This window comes from Monodon monoceros, unplaced genomic scaffold (assembly GCF_005190385.1).
Source record: "Monodon monoceros isolate NGI ecotype Baffin Bay Population unplaced genomic scaffold, NGI_Narwhal_1 Super_Scaffold_12, whole genome shotgun sequence".
Classification (NCBI taxonomy): domain Eukaryota; kingdom Metazoa; phylum Chordata; class Mammalia; order Artiodactyla; family Monodontidae; genus Monodon; species Monodon monoceros.
The window spans coordinates 111,013,029-111,033,962 of record NW_021703768.1 but is presented as its reverse complement, the minus strand read 5'-3'; the positions used below and the strand labels follow the sequence as shown (position 1 = coordinate 111,033,962).

The 20,934-nt window shown below is 54.3% G+C and overlaps 1 protein-coding gene across 3 annotated transcripts in view; it reads left to right on the top strand.

Moving 5' to 3' along the window:
- FSTL4 (follistatin like 4) overlaps positions 1-20,934 on the top strand; it is a 440,571-nt gene that overhangs the window by 292,748 nt on the left and 126,889 nt on the right. For all 3 annotated transcript variants that reach the window (XM_029215752.1, XM_029215751.1, XM_029215753.1), the window contains one exon: positions 2,338-2,461. In XM_029215752.1, the coding sequence (XP_029071585.1) occupies positions 2,338-2,461 (124 nt within the window). The remainder of the gene's footprint in view (positions 1-2,337; positions 2,462-20,934) is intronic.

Sequence of the window (20,934 nt, the reverse complement as noted above, 5' to 3'; positions counted from 1 at the left end):
TCCTCACTCGGAGGTAGAATAGCTACGAACGCAGACTTCACGGTCAGACTGCCTGAGTTCAGGTCCAGCTCCAGCATTTACAGGGACCTAGTGGGTCTAGGCAGACAGCTTCGCCTCTCTGTGCCTCGTTTCTTGTCTGTGACTGTCGCAGGGTCATCAGGAGGGTTAGATGAGCTAAGACGTGAAGTTCTCAGCCTAGTGCCCAGCACGCGGCACATTCTCAGTAAGTGACAGCCGTCAGCATCACTTCGTCATCATCACCTTTATTGTTGTTACTATTTCCTCCTTAAACCTTTCAGCCACCCTTTGCTGTGTGGTAGGTGCTAGTGTTATCCTCCCTTCCCGAGTATTTTTAGATGAGGAAGCAGCTCCAAGAAATCAAGAAACTTGCATGCAGTGTGTACTACCTAGAACATGGTGAACTAAGACAAAACCCGGGGGCCGGGGGGGTGGGGGGGGGCGGTGAGTGGACCTGCTCTCCTCATGGTACAGGGGGCTCCCTGTGGGGAGGGCTCCCACCACAGGCTCCACCTGATCCTCTCCGAGTCTGTGGGGATGACAGGTGCCCATAAAATCTGAGTACAGAGCAATTATCCAGACGCTTCCCCACGCAGGGTCCCCTTCTCAAGTCCAGCCAGTCCAGAGCCTGCTTCCAGGGAGTGTGTTGGGAAACACAGATCCTAAGGCGTTTGCAGACCCGCCCCTGCTCACCCACACCTGGCAGCATGTGCAAGTCCATCCACGGCCCGCACCCCGGGAGGCCTCCCAGGCACATGCCAGCCTGCATGTCGCCACTTCCAGCAACACTCAGCCCCCAGCTATGGCTAAGAGCCCAAGGGGCGGGGCCAGGGACCCACAGGTGACCCACGCCGCTCTGGGGAGAGCCCAGGTCCTGTTAGTTACGGTTACCTGGAAGAAGAGCCATCTGGCGATTCGATTCCCCGCAATACAGGCTGTGCGGGGAGCCCGGAGGGCAGGCGTTTTCTCCTTATTTAACAGAGGCAGCTGTGGGCTCTTGGTGCCCCAGGCCCACGTGGCTCCCGGTAGCTGCCAGGTAAACAGAACCTTCCTGGGCGCATTGCTCTAACCCGGCGGAGACATGCCCCGAGGCACCTGAAGCCATTAACAAGCATGGTAATTGGACTATGATTTCTTCTTTAAAATTTAATGTGTTTAAAGTACATTTCATAAATCTGCCGAGCAGGGGCCAGCTAAAATGGGCCTTTCCTTGACACTGAATCAGCGGCGTCAGGGAAAAACTTGTCAGTCCTATGAAAAGTTAATCAACTTCCAATACAGAAGTAGACAAAGGGAAATTTCCATCTTTGGGAGATTGATTTCGGGCGTTACGGTTGATCGCCCTTTTATCGAACACTCTTACTTGCTGGGTGAAGGGTCATTTTTTTAACATTATCACATTAAATTGCATTTAACTTAGCAGGCCCGGCTGAGACTGTTAAATAAAGAGGAAATGCCTCTGTTCCCCTCTCCCCACAAAAATAAAATCATTTTCTTTCTTCTGAGATTTCCTTCTGAGCATTTTCCTTGCAAGACTCTAGTTCCAGACACACATGCCAAAAGGTGACTGGTCATGCTGGGGAGACCTCTGCCCTGTGGCCCAGGCCACATCCAGAGAGGAGTTCACAGGGGCTCCCCCGTGGTCCCCGCGACAGAATCCTAAGGGTAGTGGTTTGTGTTCCTGGCAAGACAGGGCAGGCAGAGACGGGGGCCCAAGCCTAGGTCAGTAGAATGGCAGTTTTCCCTTCCCGGGGCGAGTGCTGTGGCTAGGATGTGCTGCCCTGAGATTGGAGTGGGCTGGTGGAGGCGGGGAGGGGAACCTTGATGGAGCAGTGACCTTCCAGCTCTACATAGCTGGGAGCCACTGAGTTCGGCCACTGTTTGCTGGGCTTATTTGATCCGGCCCCTTCTCTTCCCTGTTTCCCCATCTACAATGTGAAGGGGTAGATCAAGTGACCACAGGATCCTTCCCACCTCAGACTGTCTGGGGTCTGTTTGCCCAGGCAGGGAGAAGACAGACCTGAATGCTAATCCCGAGTCGGCCCCAATCACTGGGTGACCTTGGGAAAGTCCCTTCCCTCTCTGAGCCTCAGTTGTCTCATCTATAAAATGAGAGATTCAAACAAGACAATACCAAAGAGATTTCGATGCTCCTCATGGCCCACCGAGCTGTTGCTGGAGTCCCCACACGAACACGCACACGCACACGCACACGCTGGTGAGCACAGCCCCACCCACTTGGCCTGAGCCATTTTCCAGCAGTGCCCACAGCTCTGAGCTCACTCCCGGTTCTAGCCTTGCTCCCTTTCTCACCCGCAGCACATGCTGAAGGAGCAGGGCCTGGAAGAGGACTTCCTGGGGTGCTCACCAGGCGACCTCCTCCGATTTGATGACGACAACAAAGACGGCCTCCTGACCCTCCATGAGTTCTACACAGCCTTCCGTAAGTCAGGCCCCAGTCGGGGCTCGCAGTGGGCAAACAGACATTCCTGCACCAAAATGGTGTCAGGGGCCTGGAGTCTGTCCTTGGTTGTTTCCAAGATTGGCTTCTTCTGTAGGTGAAAGCAGTTGAATTTGTTTTGCAACAAGCCTGAGCTTTAAGGGAAGAGTAAGGACGGTAGGGGTTGTGGGGGGCGGGGGGACTCGCTCTGCCCCTTTTGGATAAAGTTGCTTCGCGCTGTTGCTATCGTTTGAGGGACCCGGGACTGCGACGTGAGCACGGTTAGGAGGGCACTGCCTCACATCGCTAGGGGATTCTGTGACTGCACATGGGGGGAGCAGATGTTAGGGTTCTCCCCAGGCAGTGGCCTGGACCCATCAGGGAACCCTACCTGGGGGTAAACCCTGAAGGAGGGTGCTGGAGGCTTGGCCAGGCAGGAGAGGGAACAGTCACTGTGGAGGATGATGAAGAGAAAGGGTCCTGGTTAATGAGAGGCAGGGGAATCCCCGGAGAAGAAGAGACAGGGGGTGCACTACCTAAAAACGGAGGAGGTGCCCAGAGTGGACCCTCTGTGGGGTCGCTAGTACATATGGCAAGTGGGTAGGGCAGCTGAAGGACACAGGTCTTCTCCCTGAGGTGCTGCCCCAAGACATGACCTCACGCCAGCCGTAGCTGGGGCTGGAACAGGGCTTCCAAGAGATGCGAGATGCAGGAAGGAGCCCCAGGTAACTGCAGACAAGCTCACTAGGAGAGGAGAGGGAAGGGTGATGCGGGGGCCCTAACCCGAGACAAGAGGGGACATTCTTGGCCCCAAAGAGTTGAAGTCCCTTTACGACAGACAGCATTCAGGCTCTGCTTAAAGCAGGTAATGTGTGTGCCCTGTGTGAGGCGCCCTTGGACATGACCTGCAAGCTCGCGGCTCCTAACTGCAGGCCCTGGAACTGGGGGAGCAGGGATGAGATCCCCAGGGTGCCCTGAGTACCCTGAGCCACAGGTCCTGGCATCCTTGGCCCCGGCCCCAGCCTGTACCTGGAGTTCCATTTTCCAGGAAGGTATTCCTGCTTCGTGGACATCTCTGTGTGCTGTTGTTACTCCAAACATTCACAAGGCCTGAAAATCCTTGTGATCTGTTGGCTGGAAGAGCTCTTGTGGCAGATAGAAGAGGTACTCATGTGACCTAAGAGGAGAAAAATGAGCGTGATTCTTCCCTGTGGGAAATGTCCCTGAGCTTGTTGTAGGCGGTGCCTTTCCAGTCCACGACGTCCCTGTTACCAAGGCCCAAAGTCCAACCCCCAGTTCCCGGGCTCTGCTTGATATACGGTGACTAGGTGTGGCTCCCCAACCTCCTCCTTCCTGCCCACGGCTAAAACCCATATCTGCATCTGGTGGTTCATAATAAGGTGTGAATGACTGTAGGCTCAATCTACTGTGGGAGGGGTTTGCTTTGTGGATTGAGGAGCTTATTCCATGAAATAAATCTCTAAATTTTAGAATGTATGGAAGTATCAGCAACTCCAGAGACCTAGCTCGTGAGACGATTCTTAGATTTTTCAGGGCTTTTGCAAGGCAAACAGTGAAATGGTTGGTAGCTTTAAATCAGCCGTAGTAGGAGTGTTTACAACACAGAAATCTACACCTACACAAATGCTGCAAAAGGGCGAGGGTGCTCTTTCCCCTCTGGAGAGCCCATTGTTAGGCACTGACCTGCACACGCTGGACGAGACCCTCCCTCCCCTCCTGTCCTCAGCATCCACCTCCCGCAAGCTCCTCTCCATCCAGCTTCCCCAAACGGAGCCCTCTTGATGATGCTATTCCCACAGGACGTGAACAGAAAGAGAGTAGATGTCGGGGCAGATGACAGGGTGAGCCGCCCTCCACATCAGGGAAGCAGGAGCATGCTCTCCGGGGGCAGCTCTGAGACAGTGCCTTGTGCGCTTAAGCCCCTCTGAAAAAGGAACTGTAACGAAAAAGATCAGTGCCTTTTAAGAGCTGGGAGCCAAGGCTGCACTTCAAGGACTTGGGGGATACACTGAGCATCGCACTCAGATGTCCCACGATGGCATCGTTAGGCAGAGAAGGGCAGTGCTTAGGCACCGTCCCGGTACCTGGTGCCACAGAAGCCTCTAGCGCATGAGCCCGCTCCATGGGAATTGGTCTGGGACCAAATAGGAGCTAATGGCTCTACTTTCAAGGAAATGGCAGCATCCCGGTTACCCCTGATGAAAGAGAAGCCCTCCCTGGCCTCCCTAGTGAAGGTCATTATGAGCGGAGCTGCCTGTGGAAAAGGAGGGAAGTCCTTGCTTTACCTCCAGCCATATGTCCCATGTACAGCAATGTGCTGTCTGTTTCCCTCATTCCTGGATTATTATTTGAAAAGCTTTATAATCACCGTTTTTAAAGCAAATTAGATTCTGCTGTCGCCTTGGACTTGTTCTGAACCGGGCAGCGAAACCGTTCATCACAGCCCAACCCAAATAACAGATATGCAATGAAACGTAAACTCGCAGCCATTAAGGAAGCTGCAGCATGAGTTAACCCTGCCATAGGGGCCTCACAGTCAGCCACTCGGAGCACACAGGATCGATGGTCTTTCAAAGTCACAAGAACTCTAAATTCCCATTGCTCTGGGAATGGATTTATGGTTCAGTGAATGTTAAATAGGAAATTGAAATGAGACATACAGGTACAACTTTTTAACCAGAAATCAATGGGCATTAAAGAAATCTCCCTAAAACTCGGAAAGTAATATCTGAAACGTTTCAGCAGCAACATCTTGGGTTTAATTTTCAAAACTGCAGCTGACAGGCTGGCAAAAGCTGAGGCTTTAAAATTGTATTTTTTAGTCTCTATTTTGCCAGGATCCTTGAGTACCAGGCAGGGCAGGGTCTGTGGGGTGACTCCTGGCACAGACTCGGCCGCTTTATTAAGGGATGGGTCTAGGGGAGTTTTCCCTGGAGAAGTGCGTTGTACTTACGAGTTTTTGGTGTTGCGGGTGGATCTCCTAAATCGCGTCTTCTCATGCAGCTGGCGTAGCCCAGGCTGGGCCGGTGTTTGCCATTGTCTACGGATGGCTGAGGGCAATGCCAGGGATCCTAGGGCTGCTGGCTGCCGCACTCAGTTGAACGGGTTCATGATGGGGCTGCACCTTCCTCCTGGCTTTGCAGAACAGGCGACCCTCCCCCGAGGAGGGCAGAGGACAGATCCCTTAGCCGTGGAAGTCAGGTCAGCCTCTTTCTGTCAGAAGGTTGGAAGGCTGCAAATCACCCGTCTCTGTACAGTGATGGCAGTGGAATAGGAGGGTGGCCTCCCTCTCTTTCTCTGTTTATCATCCAAACATTCTCTTCAGGTTGCTTTTGGCTTTCCAAATCACAGGCTGATCTCGGAACTAAAGACACAGTGTCCCCTCCACACGTGTCCCCCACCCTTCCTCCCCACTCCTCCCTCCCCATCCCTAACAAGCCCCAGAACCTCCCATCCCTGCTATGAGACAGAGGCCCCAGGATTGCTGGTAAGCATGGTGCATGCCAGCCTGTCTGTTCATCTCGATAAATAAATCTAAAAGTTGCTCGCTTAAAAATCGTTCTCATAATGCATGTTTTTGCACTTTTCTGAGTGCTTGGGTTGGGAGCATGGGAAAAACATGTTAAACGAGGATTTTTCTCTCACATTGAATTCATTACAAGTTCCTTCTGCTTTTTAGAAAGATACTTGTCCTTTTCCTATGAGAGCAATGTGCTGCATGCCAAGGAAGTGTTTGCACAGCTCGCGTTGCAGGATAAAGGGCTTCCCGTGTTAACATCTGGGATCACAGGTGCACAGTGTCCAAGAGGAATACCCGTGTCAGGGGGACTGCAGGGAGCTGATTGTGTGAGAGTCAGATGCCCTCCCTCAGCTCCAGGCAAGCAGGAAGGAAAACAATGATTTAATCTGATTACTGCAATACCTCTGTATCAGGGCAACTCTGTAAAACAGAGGAGGTGGTCACTTGGCGAATTTACAACTGTTTTTCTGCCATTGTTTCTGCGTAATGAAAGGATGGTTACGGCTTCACCTCGCATGTCGTTATCTTCTGGAATGAATAATGCCCGCCCAGGCCAGACGCCATGCCAGACACGTTATCTTAGTCAGCCCTCACAGCCACCCTGTGATGGTAAAACAACGGCAACCATCCCTCCCCCAAATCTGTCCGGCTCTTTATCCATGTAGCATGAGTTCAGACAGGAAATTCAGCTGGTAAGGATACCAATTTATCCTACTCTGTTCATTTCCTTAGTTTGGGAGAGTGAATAGCAACATTTCAGATAGCATGGGGTTTATCAAAAGTTTTATCTGAGAATATTTGTCTCTTGAGTTTGGAGAGCAGGAGTAAACTGCGCGCTGGTGTCGGTGTTGGCGGATGCTAAGACCATTAGTGTGATGACTCCCCAGCCCCAACATGTGCGATGCCTCATGCAGGACTTGCAAATCAAGGGGCAAAAAAAACCAGATTCCTTCTCTTGGTCCCTCATTTGCTCAAGGGCATATAACAGCTAAATTGGAGTGGCTACTGGAGGGAGGAACTGGAAACTGGTATCAGAAGGTGCTATGAGTCTCACTACCCCCTGCCAAGGACTTTCTCCTCACCTCCAGTGGAGAGAGGGGCTCCAAAAAGTTACCACGTGAGCTTCAGTGCCCCTGAAGCCAATGTCAGTGTGCCATCTGAATGCTTTTTTGCTTGTTAATATTGCTTTAGTTAGTAATGAGCTCTTACTACTTGAGTCATATAAAATGATATCTGACATTTATCATGTGTCAGCACTGTGATTATGTCCCAATTTTACAGATGAAAAAACTGAAACTCAGAGAAGTTAAGTAGCTAACCCAAAGTCACAGAGCCAGCAGGTAGGAGAACCCAAATGCCTGGTTCCAGAAACATTTCATGCATTTAAACACAGGTTGCAGCTCATCAGCATTCTCCGTTAAGGAGAATCTCACTGTCCCCACCGTGGGTTTCCCTGAATTTCAAGTCCCAGCTCAATGGTCTCGTCCTCCAGGAAGTCTTCCTTAATTTCTCTCCTCTACCAAGCCCCACACGCTTTCCTCTGTGTGCCAATAGCCCTGGGTTCATCTCTACACGGTAATAAGGCTGTGGCCTGGCAGTTGAGTGTGGACTGAGTCAGAGCTTGTTCAGATCCTTGTTCTGCCACTTACTAGCTGTGTGACCTTGGACAGGTCTTTACCAGAGGTTAAGCCGAGCTTCAAGTGCGTTAACTATAAAATGGGTATACTAACCACCACACAGTGTTACTCAGCACTAAATGAGGTAATACGTGGAAAGTGATTAGAATGATACCTTGTATATGGTAAGTGCTAAGTAATCATTAGCCAGCTAGGTCAATGATGGAGGTGATGATGGTGATGATAAAGATTTCTGTGTGTCCCCAGCCCCTGTCACTCTGTGCCACACTATTGTCATCTGGCCCGTGTTAGTCCATAGGCTCCAAGAGGCCAGAGGCTGTTTTGCTCACCATGTGCTCATGGCAAGCAGAGGCATCCAAGCACAGTGTCACCAAGGGTCACAGAGGGCCTTAGCACGTCTCCGGGGGGTGGGGGGGCAGAGGAAGCAGCTTGCTGGGGCCTCACAGGTGGGATCACTGGTGGGGGAGCACCAGCCAGGCCAGACCAGGCCAGAGGGCACCTCCACGGACGCCCCTGATCTGCTGGATGAGTGACTGGGGTGTGAGGTGAGCCCCTGATGCCCACATGGGCCTAATGCTCCCTTAATGAAGACAGAAGCTGCTTGTCCCATAAAGCTCTCATCCTGCTCCCAGGGCCGCTGACCCTGGGAGCCTCCTCGGGACACATGTTCTGTTAGTCTATTAGGTCACCTGCCCGCTACTTAATTACCCCCACTCCCAACAACTATGTGTGCAGACAAGGGATCATGCTCAGAGCCGCTCCTCAGCCCACAGCCACATGCCCAGCAGAGGCAGCAGACCCTGGCCGTGAGCGGTCCAGGCTCAGCCCCACAGCTCCTGCCCCGCTCCCACACCAGGAGGTCAGCTTTGCCATCTTGGTGCAAACCTGTGCACCTTGGAAGATAATTCACTAGCATGGAATGTGGGTTTGCACTTCCTCCTAGACTCTGGCACAGGCCCCTGCGGCCATCGCCCTCCCACCTAAGGCCACATCACAAAGCCAGCACCCACGGAGGAGGACACAGCATGCCCTGCTGAAAACTGGAGCCCCTGGCAGCTTAAGACCCCCAAGCTGGGCCCTGGCAGGCTGGGAGGACCAGCCTCTGGATCACAGCCACTGAGCACAGAGACCCCAGCTCCCTGACTCAGGCCAGCGCCAGAAAAGGCAGCAGCACTGTTACTGGGGCACCGTAGGAAGACTGGGCACATCTGCCCTGGTGCTGGTGTGGGCCAGGCTCTGAAAGGAGGGAGCTTCTGGCCCGTTCTCTCCACACAGGTGCACGTGGAGTGCAGGGTCCACTGAGTGAGGGCCCGAGTGGGCGACCAGAACACTTTAGGGAGCCCGGCCAGGGCAGGGAGAGCACACATGAGGAAAGGCGCAGACACAGATGAGGAAGCTTAGAAGGAGGAAAACATTAGGTCAGCCAACACTTCCAGAGCCCAAGCACCAGGCAGGGGACACAGCATGAGCAAGACCCCCAAGCCCCGCCTGCAGGGAGCTTGTAGTAGTTGGGAAACAGAACAACCACCCAATACAGTAGGAGCTGGGACAGAGAATAACTGAGTGCAGGCTTGGCAGGGAGGCCTGCACACAGAACTGGGGATAATCAGGCAAAGGGGGAGGAGAAAGGGTCCTGAACAGATGTTGGGAGGGTCTGGTCCCAAATGGGGCAAAGGACTTGGAGTGAGTCAGGAGGCTGTCACGAGGAGCGTTGGCTGACCAGTGGGGCCCCAGAGGGCAGATCTCGGACAGAGGAGCCGGGCCAGGAGAAGGCCGACTTCGCTTGGATCTGCGGGGGCCTACCCCAGCCGGCCGGCGGGCCTGGCAGGAGCTGCTGGGGAGTGGTGAGGCCCCTTCACTGCAGGTGCGCACCCTGCCTCCCCCGCACCCCCCCCCATACTCCATACCCCATACCCCATAAGGCGCTGGAGAGAGCACTGAGCATCACGGGGAAAGCCAGACTTCGCCTTGGAAGCCCTTTTAGCTTCATATCTCCAGTGATGACTGTCAAGATGATAAAGTGAGCAGGGCTGTTGTCTAAGGTCCCAAGGAACTGGTGCTCCAGTGCCTGAACTCTGTCCTTCCAGGCTCTCCCTTCTCTGTGAAAGTGGAAACACAGCCGAGGGCGTGCTCACCCCTCAGCCCCAGCTGGGCAGGAAAAGCCATTGGCAGCCCGTGATGCGGGGGTGGGGAGGGGCGGTGTTCAATGAGTGCCTTACCCCCATGGGGAGCCAGGGTAGTAAAATGGGGCCCCCCACGCATGTATCAGGACTCTGGGGTGAAACAGTCTCGCCCGGCATCACACCATGGAGGGGTCAGTTCTGAGCCAGAACTGCTGCTCACCAGCCAACTTGCCCTCTGCTAGTTTCTCCTTGGAATTTTCAAACCCAGACGGCCTCTTTCCCATCTCCAGTGGTTTGCTGCTAACAGCTACACTATTGGTCCCACTTTCTAGCATTGTCTGGAACTGAGTTTTCAAGCACTTTCCATTTTTAAAGATCCCAGCTGGAGGCTGTCAATGGCCTCAGTGCAGAGCAATTGAATAGTAGAAAATGAACTTGTTACAGGTTGTTATCGAAAATCTATTATATACAAATTGCAAAGAAAACTCATTAAAATAGGATGCTTTGGTGATTTTTTTTTTTTAAGACCCTCCTCTTCGAGGGAGGGGCAGGGGCAGAGTGGCTGGATACCTTGTTTCTCCCTGTTCTGAGGTAAGAACTCCTGGTGGCACTCCAGGCCAGGCTGTAGATCTTATGCTCATGTGCCACCCAGCCAGCCTGACTTGAAGTTTTGCATAAAACAGAAATGTTAGTAAATACTCAGAAATGGCTGCAGAGGAAACAAAAAATTTCATTACAAAGATATAAAATGAGAACAATTTAAATGTCAACTTTTTACCAGGATAGTACCTTATTGTCCTCATAAATTTCACTGTTTTTGCAAAACTTTTGTGAGGACTTCAAGGACCTAAACGTGCAGTTAAGCACTGAAGGTCACATTACTGATTTCCCAGCTTGCTCCCTGGGGTTAAGGTGCTGGGAAGGCTTGGGATGTGAATGGGTGAGCTGTCCGGAGCCCAGATCTCCAAGGGGTTCCTCAGATGCCGAGGCTGCCTCTCAGGCTCCAGGCGAGAGCCCAGAAAGCAAGGCAGGGTGCCCCCCAGCCCGCTGCCCCCTTGTCCTACCGGCAACACCCGGGTGTCAGTGTGGATGTGGCCTGGGGGTGGTGTGGGCTCTGTGGCACCTGAGACCCCCATGGTCTGAGGCATGGAGAAGGCCTGCCTGGTATGTGCCTGAGAGGTGAGCCCTCCCAGGGCTGTGCGCCCCTGGGGAGGATAATTGGAGCATAAATCACTGTCCTGTACCTTGTGGTCTTTCCTTCATCTCTAGCCACCTCCTTTCAGGCTCTGTGACAGCGCCACGCAAGACCTCCCCGGCCACTACCACTCTGCAGGCCCAGCTTGTGGGCCGGACAAGGAACAGAGTGCTGGGGAGCGACGGGGCGAGGGCTCTGCTTACATGGGCACAGCAACCAACAGGGTGGGCAGCATATGGGCCACTCTTGGGGCTGGGGGCACTCGCAAGCCCCAGCACCAGGGTGGCCCCTGGCAGGAGGTGGATGGAGAGCCAGGCTCTGGGCGCAGACCAGACCTGGATAGGCGGAGGGAGTTGTCTTCTCCTGGGAGAGGAGAAGGGAAGGGCAAGGAACGCCCAAGCTGCTGCTGCCTGCCTGAAACAGGCATTCAGGCAGCACGTGAGGGGCTGGTCGGAGACCCTGGTGACCCATCCAGGTGTCCCCTGCACCGGCCACACCTGCTAGCTCTCAGGTCCTCACCTTATCGTGACTATTACTCAGCAACTCTCCAGCCCCCGAAGGCTGAGGGTGCCTCCCACTGGCCCAGGGCCCAGCCCCTCCCCAGGCCCTCCTGCTGGGCCTGGGACTGAAGGGAGGGAAGATGGTAGGTGGTGGATGTATGGGCGGAGCCCACGTGACCAAGAGTACCTGAACACAGGAAGCAGCAGAAGGGACGAAGCAGAAGCAAACCCCGAAGGCAAGAGGGCGAAGGAAGGTAGGGGCTGTGTCTGAGAGCAGGCAAGGTTGTTATTGCCTGAGGCATTTTGTTCCAGCTGGAGGACAAGGGAGCAGGAGAGAGAGACAGAAGCCTAGAGCTTTCCACAAGGTGACTGTTCAGCCTGGCATATAGTAGGTGCTTGATAAACACCTGTTGAAAGGATTAACAACCACGATGGATTTTTCTAAATCTCAGCAAAGCAAAAAGGTTCAAGGCAGTTGTAGCGGTTCCCAGAGAGAATGCAGAACAGTCAGGTGGTTCTCTGGTGGTGGAGGTCATCCTACTGCCCACACGTGACACTGGCCGGGGTCAGCTGCCCACCGTTGTTCCTCAGGGGTATTGGGTTATCTGGGTCACTGGGTTGGCAGAGAGGTGTCCTCTGCCAAGATAGCTCCCACCCCTGCTGTAGTTCACTCACCCCTCTCCTGGTGGGACTTGTTTTTCCCCAAAAGCTGGCCCTCTGAGGGAGAGCGCAAAGCCACCTGTAGATCCCCTTATAACTACGGCATCTGACGGGTCCTTACCAAATGCCCCCTGGAGGCTCCAGGCTGGACGCTGTAAGGAGGAGGCCCCAGGCCAAGGAGGCGACTGGGATTCAAATGCCCTTCGCAGTAAAATGGGGACCTGGGAGGTGTCCTCACTGACGGAAGAGAACATGTTCCGATTCTGGGTAGGAGGCAAGCTGCTCACGGCCGTGTGCTCCAAGCCCCGAGTTCCCGCCTCAGCGCACACAGGACTTGGTGGGGTTCTGAGGGCCTCAGACCTTTGCCTCCACTTCTGGACTCTGCTCTTGTTCTTGGACCCGTGGCATCCAGCCTGGGACCAGGACAAACAATGTGCATTACCAGTCTGTTGAACTGCAGGAGGGCTCCGCAGAGGTCCAGGCAGGAAACCAGTTTCATTCTCCTCTGTGCAGACTTTCCAGTGAATCCTGAGGCTTCTCCTGCCTGTGGGCTGAGGGCGACGATGAGCTGAGGACCACTGAGCAGTTGTCCACCAGCGTTAAGTGGCCTTCTGGTGCTCTTTAAACATGGGGCTACTTGGAAATGGTTTTCCATTTCGGGCTTTGGCCAGAATTCCAAGTCCTCTGGCACGGTCCCGTTCCTGGATCCTCCGCAGTAAGGTCTGCCCAGGGGAGGTGGGAGGGAGGCTGTGCGTGCGCTGCCCCAGGCACCCGTGAGCTGAGCCTTGGAGAGCCACTCTGCTCCAGACGGCATGGGCGTTTGTCTTCAGGTGCTTCAGGCACAACTGTTTGTACACCTGTCAGGATCGCAGATCGAATCCAGGTGGGAGTAGAAATGGGGCCCAAAGGACTCTGCCTTCCACAGGTGGCAGGAGGGGCAGTGAGATGGGCGGGCGGTCCCTCTGAGTGCCTCCTCAGATTCACTCATCTTCCCAAATGCTCTCGAGCCTCTCCAGACACAGCCCCACTGGCGAGGTGCTGACGGCTCTCCAGAGCACACAACACTGCGTGCCAGACGCTACACCCGCGCCTGGCAGGGCCTCCCTCCCGACGCCGAGTTCTGAGGGTAAGGAAACTGAGGCCGGGGAGGCTGTGAGGTGCCCACAGCTGCTAATACAGACGCCAACACAAAGCCAGGTCTGCAGAGTCACACCTGCGCACTTAGGCACTGGCTACACACCCTGCTCTAGACGGGACCCTTTGGAGTTTCCAGTTCTTCCCCCAGAGGCCAAGATCCAGAAGGATCCCCACGATCTGTGGCTCTGGGTGGGGCAGAGGGAGGGGTCGGTGAGGCCAGACCCTCGCTGAGGGCCATTCACCACGTGCTGCTGCAGAGCAGGGCCCTCACTGCGCGTTCCGGGCCCTGAAGTCCGCGTGCTGCGGGTGCTTTCAGACACGTTTACCAGGTCCCCTTCCGATGACACCATGGAAAGAGCCCCTTAGGACCAGTGGGCTTCGGCCCGTAGGGGAAGGTGGGGCCCCAGGGAGCAGGCCTGTCACTCAGAACAGGCGTCCACGCGCTCCCTGAGGGATCAGGTCCCCCATGGAGAGATGCTCTCCTCTCAGACCCAAAACCCATCAAATAGCAATCCCTTCTCAGCTCCCACAAGTAAAAGCACATCCAGAGCCTCCTCTTCCTGGTGTCCAGCCCTGGTGTTGGTCCCAGTCTTCCAAAGTCCACCTCTGTGCAGCGTACTTAGAAAAGTGCTGGTGCTTGACGGCAGGACGGCTTGGGAACAACACTGCCGTTCATGGGTGTTCAGACCACCCTTCCCCTGAGGTCCCCCTGCTGACACCTGGGTGCAGGCTGACAGCCAAGGAGGAGCTCACCAGGCCTAGCACTGTCCAGGCGGCAGCTGCATCCGACCACACGTGGGGCTGCCATCGCCCAGCACCCAGGGCACAGGGCACGGTGCAGGATCTAAGGGTCAGTGGAGGCCACCCATGGGTGGCTCAGACAGGACAAACGGTGGGTTGGGAGCTGGGTTGAAAAGGACTAGAGGTGAAATAAGAGCATCGACAGAGCTCTTGAGGCTGCCTAGGGCCCAGCCGGCCCTGGCGCCTGGGGGTGCTGAGTGGACAAGTGACACTCAGGCTCTCTTTCCGTGGAGACAATGGTGGTCATGTCTCCTGGACCACATCCCCCATCCTGGAGGAACGGGGTAGGTGCAAAGTGAGGGCTGAATCGGGGGCCCTGCTGTGTCATGACCAGTGGTACAGCCCTGTCCTCCCTGGGGACCCTGGTGGCCTGAGGGTTAGATCACGTACAGAATTACCATCCTGTGAACTGGGGGGCAGTCAATGAAGCACTTCCTGGTGAAGCTCAGGGCTTCAGGTTTGGGAAGAAACAGAAAATGTGGAATGTTCACAGGCAAGGCGTTGGCTGTGAGGAAAGGAGGGGATTTGGAAAGAGAGCAGCAGGTGTCACACCTACAGGGAGGCTCGGAGGCAACCTGGCATATCTTACCCTAAACGCAAAGGTCCAGTCTGCCCCATGGATTCTCTAACTGACTGTGCCCCACACAGAAGTTCTACTAGTTTTTCCTGGGGTCTCACTGTCCGCAGCCCCATCGTTACAGAGCACCTCACCCGCCAGGGACACACACACCCCTTACCAGACAGGAGGGGAGGTGGTGGGAGACCTTCTAAGTGCTGCTTGTGTAGCTTCTAAGGGAACAGCAGCGTGTGCTGGATGGAGAAGCAGTCGGTAGCTGCATCTAATCGAAGAGGAATGCCAACGTGCTTCCACTTTGAATGTTTTCCTTGCATTCTCTAAATTAACATGGGCTGAGCAGGGCTCCCGGTCCCCTAGAGTCAGCCCTCCATCATTCAGAGGCTGATGGTTCACTTTGGATTATTCATTCCCCGATTCCCCCAAGCTTCCCAGCCTCCCTGCCTCCCTGCCTACCAGCCACTGCCTCATTAGAGTTTGAAAGCAGCTCTTGTGAAGGGGAAGCAGAGACAGGTGGAGGGAAAACTCTAGGCAGCTAGATGGGCGCTGACTAATGTCTCTGGGCAGCAGTGCTTTTGGAGAGGAGGGCACAACCAGGGTTAAATGGACACGGGAGGAAGAACTGGGGTTATCTGTCCATGTGGGCCCCACCTGAGCCTCCACACTTGTGTGCCCACCTCCCTTTGAAGTCAGGAGAGGTTATTGATCTTGCTTGGAGTGAAGGGCACACACCCAGCCCAAGCCCGTGATCCATGGCCACGAGGCTGCAGGCCACAGCCCCTCTGTGAGCAGCTGTAGCCGGGCAGCTGGGTAGATGAAATATTCACAGGCCCAGAGTCTAGGCAGCTCAACTTAAAAATGCCTGTGTTGGACTAGACCAAGCCTGCTTCTTTGAAGAGCCGTGGCTCAGAAGGCTGAGGCCCTGCAGGCTCTGTAACATCTGCAAACAGAACATCTGCCAAGATGCCCAGGGTGTGGGAGGTGGCCTTCATCACGGGAGAGCAGATGGTCCTTACAGTGACACAGCCGGGGGTCTCCCCAAATGTACAGGGGTGGCCTCCCGACCCTAATCCCTGTTCCTAACCCTCAGATGGGGACACTGTGATGTATGGTCGCTTCCAGCGCGAGTGGCCTGGCCAGCAGCTGTCCCTGCGGTCTCTGCAGAGAATGGTGAGCTCCCAGAGTGACCGACACACCCCCGGCAGGTGTCAGAGGGCTCGGCGCCATGGCTTAGTTTACTGGAGGAGGCTTCCATGTGACAGCCGTGGTCTCGGAAGTCACAAAACCATCAGGTTAGGAAGCTCTGAGTAAACACAGGTTTAAGGCAACGCTTCCAAGTGGAAGCAACAGGTAAATATCTGGCCCCCGGTTTGCATTCGTGCCTAGCAAGTGCCAGCCTGGGCCCTGGGAACATAGTGGCGACCATAGCAGGCCTGGCCCTGTTACCCTGCCTACAAGTCGCTTGCTGAGGAAATGGTTTGGGGCCCACACAGGGAAGCCCTCCCATGATGGGGTATTTCCTGTGTGAGCTGACCCAGCACCCAGCACACGGTGCAGAGGCCCCAGGGCTCTGGGGCAGAGCAGCTACAGGGCCCGTGATGTGTTGCAGCGCTTCCTTCTCAAGCCATATAATGAATCTGGGGAATAATAACAGCGTTAAGAGCCGATGCTTACCGAGTGCTTAGCACGTGCCTTGGCACTGTTCTAAGTGCATCCATTAGTCCTTGCGACAGTCTATGAGGGAGGGACGGTCATTAGCCCCTTTGTGCAGAAAAAGCCCAGAAGCACCAAGCAGTAGAGTAACTTGCTGCGTCTCAGAGCTGGAGTGGCAGGTCAGGATTTGAACCCAGAAGTCTGGCTTCAGAGGCCAAGCTAGGCTATACTGCCACTCAAGGAATTCTAGACGCTGTGATGCCCAGAGTGTTTCAGCAGGGCCCCTGTGGTACCTCAGGTTTGTCAGGTGTTAGCCTCGTGGATGTCGGTGGCTGGGGGGGAGGGAGTGTATCCAGGGGAGGGGGCACAGCTGGCCCAGTCCCACCCACTCCCACCCCCTGCATCCTGGCCCACAAAGGCCGCTGCACCAGAAGCACCCCTGCTTCTAGAGTCTGTCCTACCCACAGGCCTGTGAAGGACCGCTGCAGGGGCCCTCCTCCCAGTTGGCCAGGACCAATCTGGCAAGCACTTCCAGAGGCTCCTGTGTCCAGCCTGGGGCCTCTGTGGGCTGTGAGTGACAGGGAGCTGGGGCCAGTCAGGCACACAAGTACTCAGACGGAGGAGACAGGCAGCAGGGGCTGTGGCATTTGTCACCACTAATCACATTTGTTGAGTGTTAACCGGTTTCAATCCTTATGAAAAGGATATCGTTTATCCCCATTTTAGAGTTGAGGAAATCGAGGCACTGAAAGATTAAGTAATTTGCCAACGGTCACCCAGCTGGGACCCAGAAGGCAGAGGATTTGAACCCAGACACTGCGGCTGCTGCGCCCTCCAGCACATCTGTGACGAGGCCACTTGTGACCGCATTTAAGCCTTGGCTTGAGGGCAGACAGGAGTTTCTCCTCTGCCCCTGGCACCCTGAGGCTCCCCACACTCCATCGTTGTGCCTGATTCAATCATGAAACTGAATTTTCTTTAACTGGGGGACCGATTCCTCCTCTGTCTGGCAGGGATGTTGTAAAAATCAATTAATACGCGTGTGCAAAATGCTTTTCTCGCACACGAGACAGGACACATTAGTGCAAAACAGTTTTGGGTGATGCTATTTGGCATGAAAAATGGTCCTCTTGGCTCCTGGCCTTTTTTCAAAATGTTTTGCATCAAAGGGTGCAATTACTGATTCTGGAGGGCCTCCTGATGCAGTTGAGATAGGCCGGTGCGTCCTGCCCGCGTGGCCTCAGAGGTGTCCTTCCAGAACCTACACCCGAGCCTCCACGAGGCTCCCACCACCCCCCAGCCCCCCGAGGTTGGTCTGCAGGTGAAAAGCACTTCACCTTGGAAGCAGGGTGCAGTCACTCACACAACAAACACCTCCTGGCCGCACTGTCCTAGGCCGTGGCATTCAGCAGGTTTCAAAACAGACACAGATTCTCAGTCTCATGGAACTTGCATTCCAGTGAGGAGACAGAAATAAACAACAAGAGAAACATAGATTAGAAGACAAGAAGTGATTCTGAGAACAACCCAGAGGATGAGGGCGGGCAGGGCAGGGGACAGGCAGCGGCAGGTGGGTGGCAGAATTTAAACACTGAACTCCAGGGAAGGCCTCACCAAGCAGGGGCTGTCTGAGCCAGGTGTTGGTGTGGGCGAGGGGCACTAGCCACAAGGTCACCTGGGGAAGACCCATCCCAGGCCCTCAGGTGAGAATAGGTCCATCCAGTGGCTGGATTGGCGTGGGAAGGAGGGGGTGAGGTCAGAGGTCCTGCAGGGCCCTGGATGCCAGCGTGAGGACTTGTTTTTACATTGAGTGAAACGGCAAGTCTTCAGAGGGTTTTGAGTTGAGTGACATGATCTGACTTTATATTCTGAAGGAATCACTCTAGCTTGTGTAGTGAGAATAGACTGTTGCAGGCCAAGGGTGGAAGCAAGCAGACAGGTCAGGAGGCATTTACAATAATCCGTGTGAGAGATAATGGTGGCAAAGTCCAAAGTGACAGGCATGACGGTGGTGAGAAGTGGGCAGTTATGGGTTTATTCTGAAGGGTAGCACCAAGGAGATTTGCCGATGGGTTGGGTGTGGTTATGAGAGAAGAGATGAGTCCAGAATGACTCTGAGGTTTTCCGCATGAGGACTGGAAGGATGGAGTTGCCATTTACTGCGATGGCGAAGGCTGTGGGTGGAGTAGGTTTGGGAGGGAAGATCGCTGTTACTTTGGGGGCATATTGAGTTTGAGGTGCCTATCACACATCCAAGTGGCAATGCAGAACAGGCAGCTGGGTATACGAGACTGAGTCAGGGCAAGGTCCAGCCTGGAGATGGAATGTGCCAGTCCTTAGCATGTTGACAGTGTGTGAAGCAATGAAGTTGGATGAGATCACTGAGAGGGTGAGAGTAGATGGAGACTCTCGGTCAGTAACCAAGACTGAGTCCGACGAGTGTCCGACATGAAGAGGTCAGGAGATGGGGGTGGGCGGAGGTAGCAAAAGAGAGCGAGAAGATGCCAGAGAGATGGGAGGAAAACCAGACAAGCGCGACGCCCCGGAAGCCAAGAGAAGAACGTGCCTGAAGTGGTGAGATCTGCGAATGCAACTGAGAGGTCAGTTAAAATGAAGACAGAGAAAAGAGCACTGGCTTGTGAGTTCCAGGGTCTTTAGTGACCTCGAAGAGCAGTTTCCACGGGATGGCAGGGGATGGGGGGGCAAAAGCGAGTGGCAAGAGAGGAACTGGAGGAACGAGGTATAAAGAGCTCTTCCGAGGAGTTTTGTTGTGAGGAATAGAGGAATAGGGCAGTAGCTGGAGGGACAGTAGGGAGGGGTAGGTAGTAAGAGCATGTTCGCATGGTGATGGAAATAATCAAGTGAAAGGGGAAACTTGACGCTGTGGAAGGAAGTGGTGACACGCCTGGAGTGACTTCTTTGAGCAGGTGAGGGCAGTTGGAATCCAGTGCAGGGGTGGAGGGGCTGCCCCAGGGCAGATCCATACCAACAGGAGAGAAGCCCTCAGTGTGAGCACAGGTGGAGGTAGGTGGAAAGGTGTGGTGGGAGTATGTGTAGATGTCTGTTTTCTCAGTGAGTCAGGAAGCAAGGTCATGGCTGAGAATGAGGATGGGGAAGGAGATGCGGAGGCTTGAGGAGAGAGAAGGTCTGGAGCGATCGTCCAGGAGAGTGGGAGGGTGGCCAGATGGAGAGGAGGTGACGTGGTCACCAGGCAGCAGGAAGGGCTCATATGAAGCACAGAGTCATGGACTCACAGGGACCCCAGTCAGCAGGGTGGTGTGCTGTCCCCAGCCATGTTCAGCTACTCAGATGTAAGCACAGAGCACACAGACAGGGTTAACCAGGGCTGGAGTAGGGCCGAGAAGGGCAGAGAATTGAGGGCGTGTGCAATGGATGATTTCAGTGACTTAAATTCCATGGAGCTGAAGCTGGAGGAGAAGGAAGTGACATCATAAAGGGGTTGATGGAAAATTAGATGGTAGGTCAGTAGATTGTGGGTCCCAGTGGAGCTGAAGAGTTTTCGGAGTCTGGATACCAGAGGGAATAAACCAGAAAAGATGGGGGGGGGGGGGGGCAGTGATCAGAGAGGAGGATGCCTGAAGATAAGCCTTTTCAGGCTGACATTATTTATAATGACGATCTCTAGGCTCCGGGATACAGTCATGGGAGTGAGGGCTGTAAAGTGGAGGGCTGGCAGGGTAATCCACTTGGATGTTTATATCACCCAGTGGATGTAAACATAGGAGGAGCATCAGAGAGACTATGGTCAGCCAAAGGCTACGAGCATCAGAAATGGGGTGAGGAGTGACCCAGACTCAGTAGGTGACTGCAGCAGAGAGGGGTGGCAGTGGTACATGGAGCCTGCACGGGTGTTTCCATCTCTCCCTGGGAGCAGGTTCTGTGAGGTGGGGTCCTCTTTTTATCCCTATTTTACAGACGAGCAACTGAGGCACCAGATTGTCAGTAAGTGGTGGTAGAGCTGAAACACAAATCAGGGAGTCTGCCTCCAAGGCTGGCTCCCTGGCCACCACACAGCATACCTTCCAACCATGGGCACGAGGGTGATGTGGTTCCTGTCCCCAAGGAGTTCACTCTCCTGTGGGACATCAGTACATGTGCAGAGATAAGGCAAAAAGCCTGGGAGATGGTTGCCTACAGAATGCCCTGGAAACTGAGGAGGGTGTAACACCTCCAATCAAAGAGATGCCAGAAGTCTTCAGAGAAGGATGGCTGGCATTTCACAGGCAAACATGGGAGTAGGGAAAGGCATCCCAGTCAGAGGGAACAGCCCAAGCAAAAGTCCAGATGTGGGAAGGCCAGGACCATCCTGCATGGCCAGTGTATCCCTTGTGTCATGGATAAGTAAGAGAGAAGCAGAAGGTGATGCTGGAGGGAAAGATTAGAACCAGAGCAGCAAGGGCTTGTGTTAGTCAGGAGGCTAAACGCAGTCACAAATACCCCAAGTCTCAGAGGCTTAACACAATACAGATTTATTTCTCCCTCATGTAACAGTTCGATGCTGGGGTTCAGTTCATGGCCACATGATGACACAGGGACCCGTGCATCTTCATTTTTGTGGCTCTACCATCTCATAGGGCCTCAGATTCCTTTACTAGATGCCCTACACCTAGCCAGTATATGGAGAGGGAAAGAGA